At 42.8% G+C, this 21,374-nt stretch overlaps 6 protein-coding genes across 6 annotated transcripts; 3 read left to right on the plus strand and 3 right to left on the minus strand.

The window, feature by feature from the left end:
• Positions 1 to 4,793: 4,793 nt before the first annotated feature.
• On the minus strand, positions 4,794 to 6,713 carry EAF01_011578 (uncharacterized protein; the record flags this gene model as incomplete). The annotated part of the gene is made up of 2 exons (XM_038919836.1): positions 4,794 to 6,425; positions 6,495 to 6,713. 2 exons carry the CDS (start codon positions 6,711 to 6,713, stop codon positions 4,794 to 4,796), a joined length of 1,851 nt encoding a protein of 616 aa, XP_038764769.1.
• A 2,768-nt stretch (positions 6,714 to 9,481) lies between these two features.
• EAF01_011579 (uncharacterized protein) lies at positions 9,482 to 11,819 on the minus strand (the record flags this gene model as incomplete). Its single annotated transcript, XM_038919837.1, has 6 exons — positions 9,482 to 10,338; positions 10,448 to 10,810; positions 10,973 to 11,147; positions 11,392 to 11,449; positions 11,581 to 11,641; positions 11,735 to 11,819. The coding sequence occupies 6 exons, from the start codon at positions 11,817 to 11,819 to the stop codon at positions 9,482 to 9,484; spliced, it is 1,599 nt and encodes a 532-aa protein (XP_038764770.1).
• A 2,333-nt stretch (positions 11,820 to 14,152) lies between these two features.
• Positions 14,153 to 15,834, plus strand: EAF01_011580 (uncharacterized protein; the record flags this gene model as incomplete). The annotated part of the gene is made up of 2 exons (XM_038919838.1): positions 14,153 to 14,678; positions 14,909 to 15,834. 2 exons carry the CDS (start codon positions 14,153 to 14,155, stop codon positions 15,832 to 15,834), a joined length of 1,452 nt encoding a protein of 483 aa, XP_038764771.1.
• Position 15,835: 1 nt separating this feature from the next.
• Positions 15,836 to 16,120, plus strand: EAF01_011581 (uncharacterized protein; the record flags this gene model as incomplete). The annotated part of the gene is made up of 2 exons (XM_038919839.1): positions 15,836 to 15,863; positions 15,909 to 16,120. 2 exons carry the CDS (start codon positions 15,836 to 15,838, stop codon positions 16,118 to 16,120), a joined length of 240 nt encoding a protein of 79 aa, XP_038764772.1.
• Positions 16,121 to 17,228: 1,108 nt separating this feature from the next.
• Positions 17,229 to 18,518, plus strand: EAF01_011582 (uncharacterized protein; the record flags this gene model as incomplete). Its single annotated transcript, XM_038919840.1, has 1 exon — positions 17,229 to 18,518. One exon carries the CDS (start codon positions 17,229 to 17,231, stop codon positions 18,516 to 18,518), a length of 1,290 nt encoding a protein of 429 aa, XP_038764773.1.
• A 1,120-nt stretch (positions 18,519 to 19,638) lies between these two features.
• EAF01_011583 (uncharacterized protein) lies at positions 19,639 to 20,481 on the minus strand (the record flags this gene model as incomplete). Its single annotated transcript, XM_038919841.1, has 1 exon — positions 19,639 to 20,481. The coding sequence occupies one exon, from the start codon at positions 20,479 to 20,481 to the stop codon at positions 19,639 to 19,641; it is 843 nt and encodes a 280-aa protein (XP_038764774.1).
• Positions 20,482 to 21,374: the final 893 nt, after the last annotated feature.

A 21,374-nucleotide genomic window follows, 5' to 3' on the forward strand; every position in this document is an offset into this window, starting at 1 on the left:
AATATTACAAAGTAGTCTGTGTCTACTTGAGGAGAGAGGATATACAGCAATTAGTATTTTGAGAAGAGCTGAGGCGATGATATAATAATGAGCAAGTAAGATGGCAGATAGGTACTGGGTAGCTGAGTGGTTGGGTATATGATTGATGGATGTGTGAGGGGAGAAGAGGAGCCGAGAGGGAAGGAGAGTGAAGAGGGAAGAATGTATCAATGTATCAATGTATCTATTAAAAAGTACGACACCAGCAGGTTGATATGATAGGGTATGTATGTACTTTTTATTACTAGTTGCAAGACTTCAAGTCTCATCGAATGAGGGGATGGGAAATTAGTAGACAACACAACAATCAACAATCAACAAGTTTCAAAATTGTTGATCTACAAAATAGAAGCAAAAAAAAAACTTCTAATTTGATGGCGATCAGGTTCCTATTTTATCTTCTTCTATGTAGTGAGTCTTATACATGGTGACCGAGTCTTATTATTTTTATTTTCCATGCGAGATGCGAGATGCGAGATGTGAGATGCGAGTGTACGTAACACCATTCATTCATATTGTCATGTTGAATTCTTCTTCGTTTCATCAGTGTTGGTTCAGTTTTCACTCTCAATACCTATCAATATCAACTTCACCCCTCACTCCCTCCCTCCCTCCCTCCCTCACTCACTTCACCTTTCACCCTTTCACTATCAAAAATTGAATTTCTCCAATTTCTCCCAAACTCTCAACCATCCCTCACTTTACCCCACTAAACCCAAGCGAGTAAAGTGCGTCTCCCAACGATCACGAATTTGATGAGTTCTGGCGTTTTGGAGAGACCCACTCAGCCACTTACATACTAGGTAGGTAGGTAGGTAGGTAGGGTAGCTGGAGATACCAGGTAAGGCAAGGTGTAATATACCACCTAGCTAATAAGTAAGTCACTTATTAATAATAATAATAATAAGCCTTTGAGAAGTCCGTCAAAAGATCTGGCTGAAAGTATAATAAGAATCGAATTGTCAGTAAATATTGAATAACTTATACCGGCACAAGGCTTTAATCATTAGAAAAAGATCCGATAAATATAGACAATTTAACACATCCACACTCACAATCAATCAGAACCCATAAACTCATATCTCATCGATTGATAATTGCAATTCTTCAAATTCACCAAACCATCACAAACATTCAAAGTGACAACTTCATCTACCATTTCCCAGGCTAAGGGTCGTGGCCATGCTTCTGGAATGAATATTACCCGGTCGATCAATTCCAACACTATCTACAACTAATAAGTACACACATACCCAAAGACTAGGTACGTACATGCCTAAAATACAGGGGTCAAGATTCCAGAGTATCAAAGAATCCAGTAGAATCTTTGGTTTGCTGTATCGATCCGAGCTAATCTTACATAGAGAAGACATCGAGAGAGTCATGAAAGACAGAATCCTTCATTCCGTACATCATGCAATGTAATATGTAATGTTGATACTGTATCGTCTCTTACTCGTTCCTCTTACAACTAGATTGCATATACCTGAGTAGAGGTGCAGTTGGAAACTACATATATATATATACATACAATATACATACCTACCTACCTACGAAGTACATACATACATACATACATACATACATATACCAAGCGAACCCATCCATCCAGCTATCCTACATCTAGCACCGGACTTTTACGTCGTATACTCACTCCCTCTCTACTCTCCAGCAACACACACACACACACGACTAACATCTCAGCTTCCCCCAAAAATGGAACCCTCGTTGATCCCTTTCCTATACCATCATTGACTCGGTATTAGATCTTTGACAGATGGGGGCAAGCCCCCAAACCCCGTAGCTCGCTACGCTCGACAATTCCCTTTGCGAGATAGTGAGCGGCCAACAAAACATTATATCATCATGGCCCCTGCTCTCTAAGTATTCCCGATCCGAAGCTATCACAACTAATGTTTAAGCAAATATAAGATTCTTCGATAGCTTGGTCTTGCACAGCAAGCTATACGAGTGAGTATCTAGGTGGGTAGCTCTGGCCCAAAAGATTATTCATCATTCAAATTCCTCCAATTCGATCTAATCGAATGCAATTCAAGTACTCCGTACATATCAACCCAAAATCTAAATATCTGCATCTGCATCTGCCACCACAACAATACAATAGCCCAGAACATCACCAAAGCGTCATCCAGCTAACATAGCTCATCAACCAAATGTGCGTGCACGATCAAAAACTCTCAAACTTCAACACAGAACCTCACCCACCCGTGGAGTATTCTAGCTGATGACCAGCCGTCAAATTATATCTTTCGATTAACCAACAACAATCGTCGTAAGATTCGACTATGATTTTACGATTATAGGGCGTGTCTCACTTACCAGTCCGCTTCTATACTATAGCTACGGGAGGCTGAAGCGATCAAATAAATCTTATTTCTCCCCCGATTCCCCACGGACATCCGATGGGCTAGCTAGCTCCCCTGTTGTCATCTCACCTCCTCCGAGCTGTCCACTCCTCCCTCTTCTTTCTCTCGTTCAGAGTACACCCCTCGCTCGCTCGCTAGATACCAAGTACCAAGTACTAAATATCTATCTACCCATTATCCCATCCATCAACATTTCCATACCTCCCTTCTCTCAGCACTTTACTAGGTAAACATCCATCCTACAGCAAAAACCTATCCAATCATTCCCCATTATATAAATCCTCATCCCCGGATCGAATAAATCACCACTCCAAACACATCGACGGTAGAAAACATATTACATTTATATTCCCCTATAAACTCATCAAAGTAAACTCATCAAAGTAAACTCATCAAAGCCAATCTCTCAATCATCATCGTCACAACCCATAGATAAATCCCAACCATCCATACTTAATTCCCTTCCTCCCTTCCTCCCTTCCTCCCTTCCTCCCTCTCTCACTACTTATTCCTTACTCTTCTACCCAGTCAATAATCATTCACTCAATAATCCAATCAACAATAAAACCAATAAAAGCAATCTCCTTGTATCATTATTATTACTATTATTACTACTACGCATATTCATATTCATACTCATCCTCATATCGAACTCATACTCATATCCAACTCATACCTACTACTCACATTCACTCACTCACTCCTCTATCCCATCCCATCCAATCCAGTAACCATCTACCTACCTACCTAGTACTTACTTACATTGTTACTCATCTGTTAGATAAACCAGCTCTTCATCATCTCGATCTTATAATCTTTATCTTGATTTCTATCTTGATTTCTCCATCACACTTACTATAAACCTATCTATCTAACTATCTACCTTTCCAACAGCTATCAAACTACTTGATATAACCCCATTTACACACCTCTCAAACCACCTGCAATCCCAATCCCAATTCAAACTCGATCTTACTCTTTTTATATAATCCAATCCAATCCAATCCAATTTCATCCCATCCAATCCAATAATACCCCTAACCATCAACCCAAGTAACAACACCTCTCGCCTCTCACCTCTTCTCCCCCCAATTCCCAATTACCAGCTTGATTTCCATTTCCAGCTCCAGTATTACCTTTACCATTATCATTCTCAACTACATCTCCATTTCCAGCTCCAGTATTACCTTTACCATTATCATTCTCAACTACATCTCCATTTCCAGCTCCATTCCCAGTCCTGCCATATTTCCTGTATTACCATCACCATCACTATCACCATAAGCATAAGCATTTCCATAAGCATTTCCATAAGCATTTCCATAAGCATTTCCACATCCATTACCATTACTATAAGCATTTCCATTACCATTTTAAACTACAGCTCCAGCTCCAGCTCCACTTCCCAACTTCTAGCTACAGCAATGACATTACCAGTAAAGTGGTGGGTAGGAGATACTCATACTCATACGAATAAGAAATCCACAACATAGGTCATGACATAAATCATAACATAGGTAGGTTATCAAAAATATAACAGACACAGACCGACAGATCGGACCACGGAGGCCGAGAAACAAAAAATGTTCGGGGGTAAGAAATAAGGCATGTACCTAGCTACTCCGTAGTATGTGTGACCCGTAGATACATACTTATTGAGTTAGCTTTCCCGAGCACGGGAGTATCCAATCTACCTAATATTCCTCCTTCCTCATTCCTCATCATCCACTACCGTAACTAGTGCATGCATCTTATTTTATAGCAATTCTTCTACAATGAACATCTCACTCACAACATCACTTGTCGAAAAACACCAAATTGAATCATAATCATTTCCTTCATTCTTATAGTCTGTCTGTGTCTGTATCGCTCACTTCCAGCCATCTCATCCCATTCCATCACATTCCATCTCATCTATCCATTCATCCATCCATCCATCCATCCATCCATACTCTTTCTCCATCCATATCACCTAATCAATCCATTCCAATCTCTCGCACACCATCTCACCAACAAATAAAACCCCAAACCCGTCATCAACCATCCATCCCCTATGTACAAATGAAACGAAAAACTCTATCCTCCCAGAAAACAAAAAGGAACGAGCCAAGAGGAGCAGAGTAAATCAATAAAAAAGAGGTATAGCAGCAGTATCAATCCCAAACTGTTTCCCATACCATGTCCGCCTAGCTATGCACGCACGATGTTGAGAAAAACAAACAAACGCCTTAGCCAATGCACGCAACCCATGTTTACACCCTTCTCCCACGTCCTTCCAAATATGATCCCAAATTCCCGGATTCTCCATAACTGTATACAGATGAAGTGAAGAGGATGAAAAAGATTCATCCTTCTCATCTAGTGAGCTTAATAACATTCCCCTACACCACTCAATTTCCTCTGTCTTCCTGTTGGTGCCGTGGGAGTTCTATTGAGTCCCGCTGGTTGTCTAGGATTAACAATCATTCTTTCGTCCTCCTCTCGAAATCCTTGACTTGTGCTTGTTCTCCTAGGCATAGGTAAGCCCGACATCGATAAGGATTGTCCACCGCTTTTCCTTCGAGGGAGTGAAGATAACGGTGTACCACCCGAACTCTCATGCACGGTCCCCCTACGAACTGGTGTCGTATAGGTAGATTCCCGATTCTCGTCCACGCCGTAGCCAATATATGAGACGCTCTGTGAATGTGTATGGGGTCTTCCATCTCCATGCCTATCTCCATAATTTCCACCCATACTACTCTTTGCCCTTCTCGAATCCACAATTTGCGACTGTGCGTAAGATGATACTGGCGTCTTAGCGCCTGGGCGACTGAGAGTCGATCGACTTGGTGGGCGTTCATAAAGTGAACCACTGGCACGACTACCTGGTCGACTAGGTGGTCTACTACTATGTTGACTGCTATCGTTCCCATCTCTATTTGCAACTGGTCCAAACGAAAGCCTGCTGATTCCAGATACAGAGACTCGAGGAAGGTGTTTTACCGAAGGTTCATCTCCAGTCATAGATGATGTAGTGCTCACGCTCGCAGTACTACCTGTCGTTCTCTTCCTACCTCTTATTGTACCAGTTGGTGGCAAGTAATTCTGACCCATAGCAGATATTGTTCTCGGTGTAGTATGAGGTGGAGTAGTGACCGGCGCAGGTAGTTTTGATCTGGCGGACTGCACTCTTTGTTCTAATCTTTGCATTTGCGCCGTCAAACTTCTGATATGAGTTAGGGATGTTGAGTTTGGCAATCCGCGTGTAGGTGGCGCTTTTTGTTTTGTCTGGCGAATCACTGCTGGTGTCGCACTTCTTGCTTTCGAATTGCCGTTCGGTGTTGTGCCTCGTGAACTACGAACTGTGCCAGACACGTAACGAGATAGACCTTGTTTGGACGTCGCGCTTGCATTCGCAGCTGGTAATTTAAGGTTGCTTTGGGGTGGGTTCATTGATGTGTTCAGTCCGTGTCTTGCAGTCGCCGATGCTTCTGACATGGGCGGAGATGGAGGGGTAGGAGTTTCGGAAACGGTATCTGTCGTTGAGATGGACTTGGTATCTGGTGGAGTGTTGATGATCGGAGAAGAAGCTGTAGATCTAGGAGACGTTCCAAAAGGCTCAAATGAAGGAGTACTTGGCGCAGTATAATCTGTGGTGATTGATGGAAATTGTCGTTTTCGTAGCTTGTCTTGCATAATATCTGCCTCAACTTTCAGGTCCGACAACTCATCTCTCAAACGTTGTGTTTCGATTCGGAGTTGTTCTCTTTCCTTTTCACCAATCTTGATTTCTTCTTCCATCATGACCCCTCGTTCGATAGACATGTTAAATTTTGATTCCATATCTTCCAAGGATGAGAAGGTATTTCGCGCTTGCCGCTCGATATCGTCATGTTGAACTTCAATGTCTCGAAGTTGGAGTTGCATGGTTCGATTCGCATCGCGCAGAGATGTGATCTCCTTCTGTAGGGTAGTCTGCGCAGCATTTGCTTCATTCTTGGATTGTTTATATTTCTTCTACAGATAAATTCTGGTTAGCCAATTATACTGCCAACTTATTACATTCACCTCTTCACGATGACATACCTTCCATTCTTCCACTTCGAATCCCAAACTCTCTACCTTTTCCTGCAATAACCTTTCCCTTCTCTCCGCAGCTTCAACATCCTTCTCTAACTCTGCCTCCAACTCCTGCGAACTCGCCTGGAATTCCGTCAATTCATTCTCCAACTGCTCGTACTGCAATTTGTAGTATGCGATCGCATCTACCGGATCGGAAGGTGGGGAGGATGGTAATTCCGACATCTGTGGTGATTATTATTCTTGTTGTTTCTGTCCGGTCTTGAATTCGTATCGTTGTCGTATCGTCTCACTATCTTAAAGCCGTTCTGTTGCTTGGCGGTAACATCCGTTCCTTAGACTTGCGATCTTGCAAAACTAGTGACCAATAGCATATGCAGCTGTTGCGATTGTTGTTGTGGACCATAAACAAATAAAGAATGACCTCTTGCAGACCCCTCGCAATGATGTAAAACTTGTTTGGCCGTGCAAAGGTCGAAATGAAGATCTTTATGATGTCGATGGTCGATAAATCAAAGTTGATTATGTGGATGTTGATCGCAAAACAGATGATGAAGGCTGCAGGTTGTAAAGAAGACTAAAGAGATTGGATTTCGTGTACAATAATGGTCGTTATAAGTCGTGAATCACCTTTATCCTTCCCGTCAAATGATATGAAACAATAATTAATGTAGTAGTAGTAGTAGTAGTATTTGAAAAAGTGTATTGTAACACTGCTGAAGTTGTTTAGTTGAGAATAGAAATGCTTTGGTTCTCGATCTATGTAATCTCTATGTATTCTCGTTGGGTATTCCTATATCCAGTGGTGGTCGGGAGTTGATAATCGATAATCCTATGAATTGTTGACTGTTGATGTCGAGCACGGTCAATCCATAGGTAGATATCGCACAGTAGGTTTTTGGCGGGTGGAATGTCAAGTAGGAATCCTTAGGTCGATATCAAACGGTAACAAGTGAAAACTTTATCAAGTGGAAGAAGTTGCGCGGGAGGTTGTTGTTGTTATTGTTGTCATCGACGTTCGTTTGTCTGTTCGTATGTCGCTAATGTTAGATTGAATGCTGGGCTCCCGGGAAAAAGAAAAAAAAAACGAAGGTATATTGCGTCGGCAGATTGAGGTTGGAAAACAAAATAAAATAACAAAATAGAGAAATAAGAAAAAGAGACTTTTCTCGTGTTGTCAATGATGATGTTGTCCCAGGATGTGCGATGTATGTTGTTGTATGTGTAGTGCAACTGCTGGTCGGGCTGGACTGCACGACGGGAAACCTCCTGAGCGAGACAAAGGTTCGAGAAAGAATCAGGAGTGAAGGGAAGAGACGTGAGGCCTGAGACTACCGAGAGCGAACGAGAGAAGTCAGACACGAGAAGAGCGGAATCTAAGGCATTTGATTGGTCAAAGTCTCATTGTTGTTTGGCGTGAGAGGGATGGCTAGGTAGAATGGGAATTATAACCCTGTTTATAGAGATTCGGATTGGTTCCCAGTGGTTAATGTGGTTAATGTGGTTAATAATGTGAAGTTTGGCTGATCCAGCAACCATACATGCTTTGAGCCATATGGATAAGATTGAAATATTACCAGCTTACCAGCCACATTGTTAAACAACCAGCTGGCAGCCCGAGTCACATGAACGGTGAGTCTTAAAATTCATTTTACCTCTTCTACACCTTCTACCCCCGAACCTTCTATTCTTTTCCTTTACGAAACATCATCGAGGTCTGTTTTCCAAAGAGGCTCTATTTTGATGATGGGAATAGTTGCATCTTTCCTTTCCTACATACAATACAGTCTGGCATCTTTTGGGATGCTCATCAACATCGATATCTCCATCCCCAGCAAACCGGTATCGATCCGTCTACCTGCCATGTAGTACCTCCGGTCCGTACCTTTCACCAAACCCCCTTGGTCATCACGCTCATGCACCTAAGTCGATAAATGTGGGAATCTCTCTGACTAGCTTCAATGTATTGACGTGTTAAAACGATGTCCCATGATAATTTTAGCTACTCTCGCAGTTAACGCTTCTCCTACTCCTGCACAATGTCATTCATGTACGGTTATTCCCTGCATATCGTACACCTGACTGTTGACTTTACCATACGGGGTATAAGTAAGGTCAACGACCCAGATACACGAGAACGAGGTGTCGTTCACGATCACCCAAGATGCATCATATCGAGCTCCCATCCTTAGTACAATAGAGGGGAGAGTTTCGGTATCAAAGGTAGTAAGTAGGATATACGAAATACGCGTGGAAAATATGGCTCCAAGGAGTCGAACATAATCTGAAAGCCAGGTGCGTGCCAGTCAAGTCCTTCTTCGGGACATTTGCATTTATGTTTGGTTTGATATTCATTTCTTTTCCCTGCGCTTGTATTTCCGTTTGCACTTCCGTTGGCCATTTTTGATCATTTCGATTCTACACATGGGTCGAGTCATGAGGGGCATGTAAGGTGGTGAGGCAAGGACCGCATCAAAGTCCTCAAGATGCCCTCCAAAATTTACATCTCTCTACTTCTTGTAATTACCTAGGCTTGTTAGGTAGGTAGGTATATTACAAAAAATGCGTCAATAGCATTCGTTCTTTCTACAAAGAAATTTCCGATCTTTGATCCTACAATCTCAATCCCAGCTTTCACCCGGCAAATTCTCGCATTGACACAATATCCCACTTCTAAAATGTCGGAGCCAATCAAAATATGGAGTTGTGTCTGATCGCATTGACGTTTGGAATTGTGAGATTTGTTTTTCATCGTACCCTGTGACAAGGTCACGGGTCAGAATCCATGGAAGATATGATGTAAACAATGTTGATGACGCGAGGAGCGATCTCAAATGTTCAACTGTTAGGCATCAATAGCATTCATGAATTAGTCTACGTCAATCAGACACACAGAAAATTCTAAATGCGTCCAAAGTTGACTCGTGCATTTTCTATCATGTCCTCGTTCTGATCATCCATCGATTTCATCACCACATATCTCCCCCTTCTACTCATCCACTCTTCTTCTCCTCCCTTTTTTCTCTTCTACTCATCTCGTCCGAATCCGTTCTTTCCACCCCCGTCACTACATCTACAACCTCAATATCTGGCCCGGAAAACCTCTTTCGAGCAGTCGTCCCCCAAGTTCCCGCCGCTACCATCATAATCACTCCTATAGCGGCTGATGTGTAATTCATATTCTCGCTCGTAACCGGATACACCGATGGGAAATTAAAAGTAATACATGCGAAAAGTAAGTACGCCAGGCCAACCCCATTAACTATTAATGAGACGGCTGGTCTCATCGCCCAAGGACCTGTAAGTTGTCGATGCGATCCGTTGATATGAGATATTATGCGCACGAGTAGAGGCATGGCGTATGAAAGATAAAATCCCTCTGTCGCAATGGCGATGACAGTGTTGAACCCTGTTACTGTGCCAAAGTAAATGCTGTTGAATGCCATTTGTACTATAGTCCCAATAATAATCGCCACAACGGGAACTTGATGCTTAGCGCTCACTTTACTGATATGGCTCGAAAATGGAAGTCCATGATCTCTAGCGAATGCATAAAGACTTCGACTTCCCTCCGCAAGCAGTGCGTTGGAAGATGCGACGTTAATGACTACGATCATAGATGCTAGGAAACATGCTGCGATGTGACTATTGGTTGAATCGGCGTAGATTTGGATTAAAGGGACCAGAGTAGATGTGTTAGCAACGGCATCGATATCGCCAACGCAGAAACAGACGGCGATCAGGAAGATAAATCCTGTGATAGCTCCGATGTAGACGGAGAGAACCATCGCGCGAGGAGCTTCTTTCGAAGCATATTTTAGTTCTTCTGTCATGTGGGATGGCGCATCGTCTAGGTAGTTATTTTGTGTTAGTCTGATGGTGAACCAAATGAAGTCGGAGCGATTTGAGAAGACAGTAGAGAATGTCATGACAACGGCGGCGTGGTAAGAAATACTTACAACAACACATCCCGAAGGCCGGCTGTAATATCCCAATAATACCAGCCATCGCCGTCCCAAAGCCCGTAAAGTTCTGAAAGTCTTGAAAAACAAAACTAGCACTTTGTTTATTGGTGTTGCATGCCAACATAGTGACAATCGTCACAATGAACGACGCAATATTGAAGAAAAGCGCAACCGTAGATACTTTGTCCAGAATCTTCGATCCCCATAGATTGATGAATGTTGCAATGAGCGTCACGGCCCAGGCTACCAAGACCGTGTGCCACCGCTCAATCAGGTAGGAAGGATTAACGAGATTCGCTTGGCCCAAGATAAAATTTGCGCCGATGAAACTGTTCGTTGCGCCCATGGCAAGAATACCTATATGCGTACCACAAAACGTCAGTCATAATAGTTTCCATGAAGAACAAGGAGCATGGGGTTAAGTTTCTGGAAGGTCATGAGATGCTTCTTTGGTATCACTTTTCATCTCAGGTACGACCAAGATTTGATACTAATATGACGAGACAGATTATGACTGACCGATGATCATAAACCATCCCGTAAGATAGGAGAATTGTCTCCTCACCGATTTCGGTGAGAGAATATAGACCCATGAGTATTGGCCTCCGGCAACGGGGTACTCAGAGCACATTTCTGCCATGGAATAGACGACGCAAAGGGAGACAAGACTGATGCCTACCCAGCCCCAAATCATCTGCGCAAAGGAATAATGTTAGCTCAAGTCGTATAGCAGAGTTTTTTGTCATTCTTGACAACTTCATATGTCTCGGACGTCGTGGAACATGTTTGGGGCTATGTCGCTATACCAGCACAGTGCAATGTTACGAACATCCTCGAGGATCGACTAAGATTTTCATAATCGACCCATAGATAGGAGGATTAAGCCTGGACTTGGAGGCAGGGTAAGATCTGAATGAGAAATGTGAAAGGTTACTCACTACCGGTGGACCACCAGCATTGACACCTGTGACAAGCACACCACCGAGGGCACTCCAACTGCACGAAGCCGTTAGCAAGCGTTAAGCGTCCCATCTTGCCACGTTTTTCTGCTCCAAGGTTGCAGCGCCGGTGCCGATCACCGGTGTTGGGATTGGGAAAATGCACAGCATACGCAGAAGAACACTCACCTCGTAACAATGGAAAAGGAGAAACCAATCATGCCCAAAAGACCAAACGATCGCTTGAGCTCTGAGATTATGCTTATCAGCAGATGATCAAAAATGACACCATGAGTAGATACTACGCCAGCTAGATAATAAGGACATGAGGAAATAAACTTACCCGGACGATAACCCATATTTTCAAGGGCAGCATCTTCAGCCACACCTGGAGGGAAGACTTTTCCCACAACCCCTTCTTCTTTCATCTTGTTCTTCACAATGAAATGCAGATACTCGAGGTTAAGATTCCCAATACCACAGCTTTGGAACAAGGTAGTGGCAGTTTCCAAGATATGTTGTACTGTTGATTAGGGAGTGGAGAGACATATGACCGAGGATACAACCCAAGGTATTTATAAACTCATCCAGAACATCTTGCAAGAAACCCATACCTTATCGGGATCATATTGACGGGTATGAGAAGAAGTTGGATGGGGGGGACGCAACTTTTGATGCAACATTACAACTGCCGGGGTGACTGTGGAATAGCCATGTTAGACTTTTCCCTCGTCGAATGATATTGACTTAGCTAACTAGGACTGTGGTGTGGGATGTCATTGAGATACAAAAGCTGAGATAGATGTGAATTTCTATCTTGTCATTTGTATCCGATAGCAATCTCTATATCAAATCTGCTATCAATATCTCATCTATCACGGTTCCCTCCGGCAAACCCATGATGGTGCTTTGTTTATGCATGTTTGTATCTACCACCTTGTCTTTGAATTACCGTATCGGAGAAAAGAATGAAAGAATGAGGAACATTTTTCTCGATGAGCGTTGGATTATCTGGTTGATGGGGTCATGGTTGGGGAATGGATTGGTCCGGGGCAAACAATGCTAGGATATTTTTTTAGGCTTATCTGTGGCTTGCCCGCAATACTTTCCACAAGATGATCTTTTTAAAGCGTTTTGTTCCGTTGTTCATCGACATAAACTTATTACGTTTCGTTAATTTCTCGTGATATAGCAATCTTACAAAGGAGATGGTACCACGGTACAACTGGCTTCGTCGGCCCTCTAACTTGCTTGCTTTCTTGCATGTAGATATATGAATGGAAATGTGTTGCCTGGAATCTTGTTTATGATATCACTCTTTTCGAATCAAATAACCTCCTCGGCCGCCTCAATCTACAAACAAGACACATCGCATAAGCCATAACGTGGTTTGGTCTTGATGTACGACTCAAGGTTCACTTGATATCAATGAGAACTGCCTCCTTACCCTTGAAGCCCGAGTTGCGAAAAGTTATCAGACATAATTTGAAATGTGATAGAAATTCATCATCGTAACACGATTCGATTGCAGGGAAATATTGAATGATTGTTTTCAAACAATTCGAGAGGGATGATGCATACCTCCGACCGAAGATGGCCGAGTCTCATAACTTGCTCATCGGCATCAATACGACGCGTTGTCTCTTGCGTTAAATATATTGAAAATGTACACGAAACATTCCCCTTGAGGCCGTCGCTCTTTTGGTTCAGGCGAGTGCCAACAATGTTACCAGCGTCCAATATTGATCATCAATGTTGGAGCCTGTCAGCTCAAGCTGTTGAGCTAACTAATTTTTATGAAGGACCCCCTTCTTGACACTCTTGATATTTGCCGTTCTTCTTGGCCCCACAAGATTCATCGCCGCGGGGAAAAAGGAAAAGGGAATTGCTTCAGCAGGCTTTTTCTTCCGTCGGATATGTACATGGGACCTACGCAAGGTCCAGCGCCATTCTTCTTTTCCATTATTCATTGTGGTGGAACGAGACGGGAACCTGCACACCGCCCAACATTTCATTCGATGATTCCTTTTCCCCCCTTCTACACTAATCCGAAATTCTGGTTTGTACTACATGTACTGATCTACAATTGTGTAGGACCAACATATCGGCTGGGCTAGTACACCCATTCCAGAATCTGCAAGATTCCCGCATGTACTACCCCGGATTTTTGCACTGCATGTAGGTAGCAGAGCAGCCTTGTGCAGAATCTCACCAAATAGACGACTGACTTGGATGAGTAAATGTCGTATTACAATTTCAAGGAAGGGAAGTTGGGACCTGTCAACTTCCATTGATACTCCACGGAGATTCATTCTTGGTCAATTGAATCAATCGAAGCCAGCATGACTTTATGCCTGCAATGAGCCGTAAATGATGATTGCTTCACTTGAAGTTTACGCCATGATCTTTGGAGCTTCCCCCATTATCTTCGTAGGTACCCGTGGCAGGAACAAGATCCAGCTGTACCAGCAGTCAGTACATGATCGGACTTTTGACTTGGCCTATCAAATTGAAGAAGTTTGTCAGATCAAGTTATATATCAATCAATAAGTGAAATTGATGAAGTATACATAATACATCTCTTCTTCAACAACTTTATCCTCTACCATCTTTTTGTTTGTTGTTCTCAGCTGGATTGCAAGTTCTTCTCTTGGTCCAATTTGTCATTCCTCATCTGGCTGAATCCAACTTTGGACGAATAACCACCTCTGCTTGTTCGGGCTTTGCTTAGTCGTTGACACCTACATAAGATATTTTTAAAATGGAAGGACCAAATGGCCCAAGTCTTTATCAACAAACCATCTCATCTTCACACAACACTCCTTCATCAATCAACATTCATACCAATTCGTCTGCCATTCTTCCAATCGTTGAACCTCATCAAATTCTTTCTAAAGTACGCACCACCGGTGATGCATCAATAACCTCAGAGAAGATTTACGACGAAATTGATGAGTTAAAATTCGAAATCAAAACTCGAGCAGCTACAGCAGTCTCTGCAGCGAACATCAAAGCTGTTAAATCCAAAAGATCTTCTTTCATATCAAAAATTCTCAATTTCCATCGAAGCCGACCACATTCACTTGCAATACATAACCACTGCCAAACTTTCAGGATGTCTCCCTCTGCTTTACAAGAACGAGGGGCTCTTGATACCGAACATCGTCCTGCTGTAGTGTGTCCGCAAAGATACACCAAGCTACAGGCCATACCTTACAAGTGGCCTCATGACGGTACACTTGACAGATCTACTACAGCGTTAGTCATTATTGACATGCAGAAAGATTGTAAGTTTGAATTCTCTTTTCTTCTCTGTTGTTGGGCGTACATAATCCATGTGAGGCATATCACAACACCCCCTTTACATACGCATGTATTACTAGTATTTGTTATTTGTGGGGGGTTCGGAGAAAGAGCCCAAAGACCCCCAACTTCCCCACTCAGATTTAATTCCAAATAGATTTACCATGGATAAAAATCCAATCTATGTGTACTTACTAACTTTCTTTCACTGTAGTTGCTTCTGCCGAGGGATATCTGGCAAAGCAAAACATTGACAATAAACCAATTCTCGATATTGTCCCTAACATTCGAAAACTTCTCGACACTTGCAGAGCCAAAGGGTATCCAATTTACCACACGCGTGAAGGTCATCGGCCTGATTTGTCCACCCTTTCCGAGCGTGAAAGGTACCGTTCAAAGAACAATCCATCTGGACTTGGTATCGGTGATCATGGCCCACTAGGACGCCTCTTGATCCGTGGGGAGAGAGGTCATGAGATTATCGATGAATTGGCGCCTCGATCAAATGAACCAGTTATTGACAAGCCAGGCCGAAGCGCTTTCCAACACACCGAGTTCCGGCTTATGCTCAATATCAAAGGTATCAAGAATCTGATCATATGTGGTGTAACAACGGACGTTTGTGTAACGAGCACAATGAGGGATGCCAATGATAACAACTTTGATTGCGTCTTGGTGAAGGACGCGTGTGCCGCCGGCGTCCTCGAAAATCACACAAGGGCTGTCGCATCGATTACCGAAGAAGGGGGAATCTTTGGCGCTGTTACAACCGTAAAAGATGTTTTGAATGGGTTGGGAGCTGGATCAGTTCCGAAGAAACACAAGGATGGATCCAAGGTTTCCAATCCAGAACCAAAACTGGCAGAACACTTCAAAGCTGCCTCGAAGACTATCGTCAGTCACAATCCAAATCCCGATTCGGGGAGAGAAGATTCAGAGATGTCTGATTATGAACCAATTATGGAACATGACAATGCGGTATCAGGGGATGATCATGTGCCGGGTGAAAGGAATAAATCTTCACGCCGTTCCACACGTAGCCGCAACAAAAAACCGAAAATTATTCTACCGAACTACGGAGACAGTAGTGATGAAAGTGACGAGATGCCTAGCTACTCAGGTGGCAAGCAAGTTACATGATATGTATCGAGTTACAGCGCTAATCACTGGTGTATTTCGACGTGCTTTGAGGTATTTAATAATTTTGTGAGAAGGCCGTCAGAAGAAACCTTGTCAAAATAACGACTGGCGGGATGATTCGTACCGAGACATTGCAAATGTAGGCATGGACGTAGAGAAAACGAAGAAAGGAAGTGTCGGCAACACAAGTGAGAAGGGAATGCATTTTGGAAACTGGGGCGTTGAGCTAGAATCGAAGCGAGGAAATTTTGCTGAGCTTGGGGCTGCTAGCAATGGCATTTTATAGGAGGTTCGAATTGTGGAGGTGGATGCTCATTAGTTTAGTTATTTGCTCCTTCGATCCTCTTGAATAGCTTAAAGAGGTCAATTTGGCCAGCGTTGGTATTGCTCGTGAAGGGGTGAATATTGCAATGTTCCCAGTAGTATAGCATTAAAATGAATTTCATCTGCATGAGAATTTACTTGGCTGCTTTTGAGATGGTCACTCTGAATTTGAGTTCGAAGAAATATAGTCATCAGTATTGAGAAGTTTCTGTCATACTATCGTCAACTATTCACACCATTCCTTAGGATGACCAAAACCTGGGGCAGTCTAATCAGTGGCATTTTTACTTGTCAACCTGATTATGTATCTCTCAAGGAGGATCATACTTCAATCTCAACAATTTGCTTTCTGATTTCACTATCGGCAACGCAATATACTGGCTTGGTGCAACATGATGAATACTTCATTTTCCTTTGGTACTAGCATACATCTCATTCTCATCGAAGTTTCGTATAATTCTCCTCTATAACTGGCTAGCTGTCTAATTCTTGAAGAAGGGCGGAATCGTTTAAGGAGGACAATGTTCTTGGTATATGTGATATTAGTATGTACGATGACTGTTTGTAGTTTTATATGGGCAATTGTGTGTTACGGAATATAGTATTTAGAGATGGTTGTGTTATCTTTTTGCTATTTGTTAAAGTAAGCTTAATGTACCTACTAGGTAGTATTTGCAAGAATGCGAGGAGATGGAATGACAGCTTGGGTTGTTCCTTTCATTCCTGATGTTTCTCAGCTTGTAAGGTTAACCTTACCCACTGACTGGCGGCCAGAGTCTATACAAATTAGTAAGGGATCCTCATATTGGATATGTCTGATTGTCATTCTTGATTCTCTCAAAGCCTACGATAGATATGTAGACCATATTCCTGAACATATAGATGCACGTGATATGTATTTTGGCCGTGAAGAGTTACTTTTAGTATAAGTCAGGGACGTTCCTAGCCCACGACGATCATTACGTCATTTCCAGCGGCAAAAACCTACAACCACAACCACAACATCAAATCACAACACCACAAACTTTATCAATCCGAGAGGAACAAATATAACTCACTCTAAGATCATCATGGAACCAGCTATCGTAACCGCCGCCGCTTACGGTGTCGAAACAGCAGTTGAGGGAGGAGTCGCCGCATATTATCTGTCGAAATCAACACTGCCCTTAAAAGGACATCTCGAACATGTGACGACCACCGATAGATTACCGCGATTTGGACATACATTGTCGGTGATTAGTGATAGGGCATATGTTTTTGGGGGTTCTGAGGATCCGAATTCTCAATCTTTGACGAACGATGTTCTTGAGCTTCACGTCTCAACTGAGGAGAATACCACGACTGCGGTTTTGCGATCGATACCAGCAGTCGGAGATGGAGAAAAGAATACAGTATCTGTACCTTTAGCTCGCACGTTTCATTCAGCGACTGTTGCTCGAAGTCTTTTTTTCGTTTTTGGCGGGAGTGAAAATCCTTCTGATAATTCGAAGCCTTTGGAAGAGAATGGTCGATTGTGGGTATTCGACCCATTGTCATCAAGATGGACATTCCTGGATCCTCCCCCAGACACCACATTTCCATTTTCGCGGACGAAACATGTCAGTACATCCAGTCCTGATGGCTCTGTCATTTTCGTCTATGGAGGATTATCATCTGATCAAGTGCGATTGAATGATCTATGGGCATTTTATTTGGACGAGGGAAAGTGGAGCAGACTGCCAGATCCTCCAGGGTCACCGACATCTGGAATCAATCTCACGTGCGGACGAGGAAAGTTATGGAGATTGGGATACAGTGAAGATTTGGAGAAATCTATAGACGCGATGCCTCGTGGTCAAATCGACTTCTTGGAATATCCTACCGGTAGAACTCTGGATGATGTGAGTAAGGATTTGGCGCAAGGTCATGTGAATGATTTTAAGAAGGATAGTCAATGGGAGACTTTAGACTTCGACATGAGTAAACCATCTGAGGTTCCATCACCTCGCGATTCTGCCGCTTTGCATTTCATCACCACGGGAAATGGTAGGGATTACTTATTATTAGCTTTGGGCTCCGATGATAAGGAACAATTCTCAGACATCTGGATCTATCAACTTCCACCCGCGCAATATTCCGGCGCAAAGGTGAAAGACGTCGTACGAGAAAAGCTGCCTGGTGTGGATAGCCATAGAGGCGACTGGTCTCGTCTGCAAATCAGCGGAATAGAAGTGGGAGCGGATGAAGAGAAAGGCGGAGCGTGGACTAGCAGACGATATTTTGGTAGCTCGATGACGGGCTCGAAACAACTTATGCTTTGGGGGGGACTTGGACCGAGGAATGAGACGCTTGGGGATGGGTGGAGGATTATTATTGGTTAGGTGTTGTATGTTGAGATGGAAGATTTAGGTGAGGAATAGATGAGGACTTTCTCGTCTCTATGCAAGTTTTGTGAGTCGATTAGAATAGGATCATCATGTGAGCTGGCTCTCAGATCTGTGTAACTTCTAAAGTTGTCATTTGAGAGCATTTATGATGCTTTCGCATTATTACCACAGAATACGATTCACGATTAGAGATCGACAAAGACAATTGGGATACAATTTGATATGACATCGTGTGTAGAAGAGTGATATGATTGTGATATGCGCGTATGTTTGGAACTTCAAGTGCGACTGTGGCTCCTATTTGGTTTTACATCGTGGGTATTCAGTAAGGCCATATTCTTTGAGCTTACAATATGTTGAGCTAGTCGAACATGAAACAGACGAACATTCGTTACCTGTATAGCATTTCAAAACTCTCATCCTATCCTAAAATTGAATCAAGGATAGGTAGGATGAGGATAGTTTTCTTTTCCCAGGAATATGGTGAGAATTTTGGGATTCAGAATAGGAGGAAAAGGATAAGAACAGTTGTAATATTCAATTTGAAATTACAATATAAAGCTATTCCTGCTAAGTTTTGATCTTGTTACTTGTTAGTTAAGATTGAAGTCAGAAAGGTATTGTACAACTAGGTACCTAATGTTATTAGAGATTTGAGTAGGGGAATAATGTTTTTTTTCCTTTGGAGTTATTATTAGCTTTCAATCTTAAACAATCTGACTCAATTTGAAAGCTATCAGCTGATATATATATTTGAGCGATATCTCTTATGTGATATCACCTTTAATAAGGGTCTCCATCCTAGATTAGAATAGGAGAGGAGAGGAGAAGGATGGGAGATTTGAAGCGCTGCTTTTGTAGATTCTGTCTGGTTAGCGTTGAAATGTTCATGATCATTTAAGGGTTCAGAAGACAAAAGTCGCCGATTCGAAAATGGAGGTAGGATAAGGAGATCATAACAGGATAGTTTTGGGAATTAGACGTCTGGAAATATGGTGTTTAGTTGGAGCTACGTAGGACACAAAAAATTTGGATTCGGAAGATGTTTAGTTGGATAATGTTTATGATTTTAATTTTGTGAGTAGGAAAAGTAAGAGAGGATTGACTTATCTGGCTATTGGAGAGGAACTATGTCAGAAAAGTCGGGCGGGACGATGACGGTTCTTGAGGCCCTGCAAGTAGGGCATGAGATTGTATCCGCAGCTCCTTCGCGGAACCAGGGAAGAATGCAATCGTGATGAAAAATATGAAAGCCGCAGAAGACCCGACGAAGACCTGTGAGCCCACCGGCTTCCGGATGATGCAAGGGTTGTCGACAGATGCCGCAAATCTCGTCGTCTGGGAAATCCGCTGGGAGCACTGGTGCAAGAATCGCGGGGTTGGGATCCGTTTCTTCGTACACACTTGCAAGCTCAGCCTCAGGGATGCCGTTTCTGACCTGTCCAAAGTAGTAGTTTTGTTGTGCGAGGTACCAGTTTCGGGTTCTGTCAAATCTGATGATGTTCAACCCCAATCTGTCGAGGATCTCTTCTGTCAGTTCATCTGAACCCTCCTCATGAAGCTGCAACCCTACTTCGTAGCCTTCCGCAGCTGTTTCGGCGTCGAACTCGAAAATTGCCTGTCTTGCAAAATGTGTTCTTTGCTCCTCGGTGTATCGTGCACAAAACTCCCGACGAGATTGGATCTCGGCTGGTGTGATTTCTTCCTCGTCAGATCTCCATTCGTTTTCAATAGCATCAGTATCGGGATTCAAGCAGAACTTACAGGATGAGTCGAGGATTGTGGCTTGACTGATATGATAGGCTCTACACAAACACTGAATATATTGACCCTCGAGGTAAGGATTATGATTGAAGTATAGGCAACGATCATCTTCATGCTTGATTCTAGTGATGACGTGGCCACAGACTGTGTGGAATGTCTCGTCAATGACGCAGAGTTCTTGTGCAAAATTCATGTTTAGATGTGTTATTGCGAGACTCTGAGTTTCTTAGGTTCTAAGATATGTAGATCACTGTACGATGACTCGTATTTATACTCATGGTGAGAAGGGTTGTTCTGAAGGGCGAGTAGAGCGAGTAGAGTATGTGATCTATTCCTACATCGTTCTCGACTTATTCTCAGGTTGTTTCTAAAATGAGGTGAATAGTGTCAAAACAACAACGAATTCAGATTCGTAGACTTGGGACTGCCGAAGTCTGCTTTTGACCTGACATTATCATAAATCTCATCATGAGTCACTAGATGATATTGAAATTTTGGTTTGAAGGTCCAAATTAGGCAAATCGAGGAACCTTGTCAGCGCAATGTGTAAGCACAATTTGTGGGTTGCGACGTCAAAAGCCAAAAGCCAGAAACCACGAGCATCAAGAATTTCGTCTGAGACTCATCGCATCTGAGGAGAATTATGTTTAAAATCGCGAGTTCATGACACAAGTTGACTCCAACAAGAGTGTTTTGGCGGCGATGGTCGACTATACGCGTACGGAGGAAGGTTACAGCTTTGGGAAACACGCTGCACTAATGGCACAATGCAAGGTATTTTTAACGTCTTAAAAAATTGATTGTTGAACGATGAAAAGAAAATGTATACAATGCATATAAATGCAAGCATAACATGAATTCGAAGGAACAGTCGTAATCTGGCCATCGTTGAGAGAAAGGAAGGCGCCAAAAACTTATGTGGAGAATCGTTTAACCTTAAGGTTGCCCCGCCAAATATCCGCTCGCTAACCCAATGCGTCAACTGGGACGATGTACGGATTGATTGTTCGATTGTTTGATTTCAACTGAAAATTCAAGCTTCTTCATGTCCTGGCATACCGGTATTTTGACGGCCATGTGAGTGAT

The sequence above is a fragment of the Botrytis porri genome, assembly GCF_014898465.1.
Source record: "Botrytis porri strain MUCL 3234 chromosome Unknown BPOR_022, whole genome shotgun sequence".
In the NCBI taxonomy this organism is placed as follows: Eukaryota; Fungi; Ascomycota; class Leotiomycetes; order Helotiales; family Sclerotiniaceae; genus Botrytis; species Botrytis porri.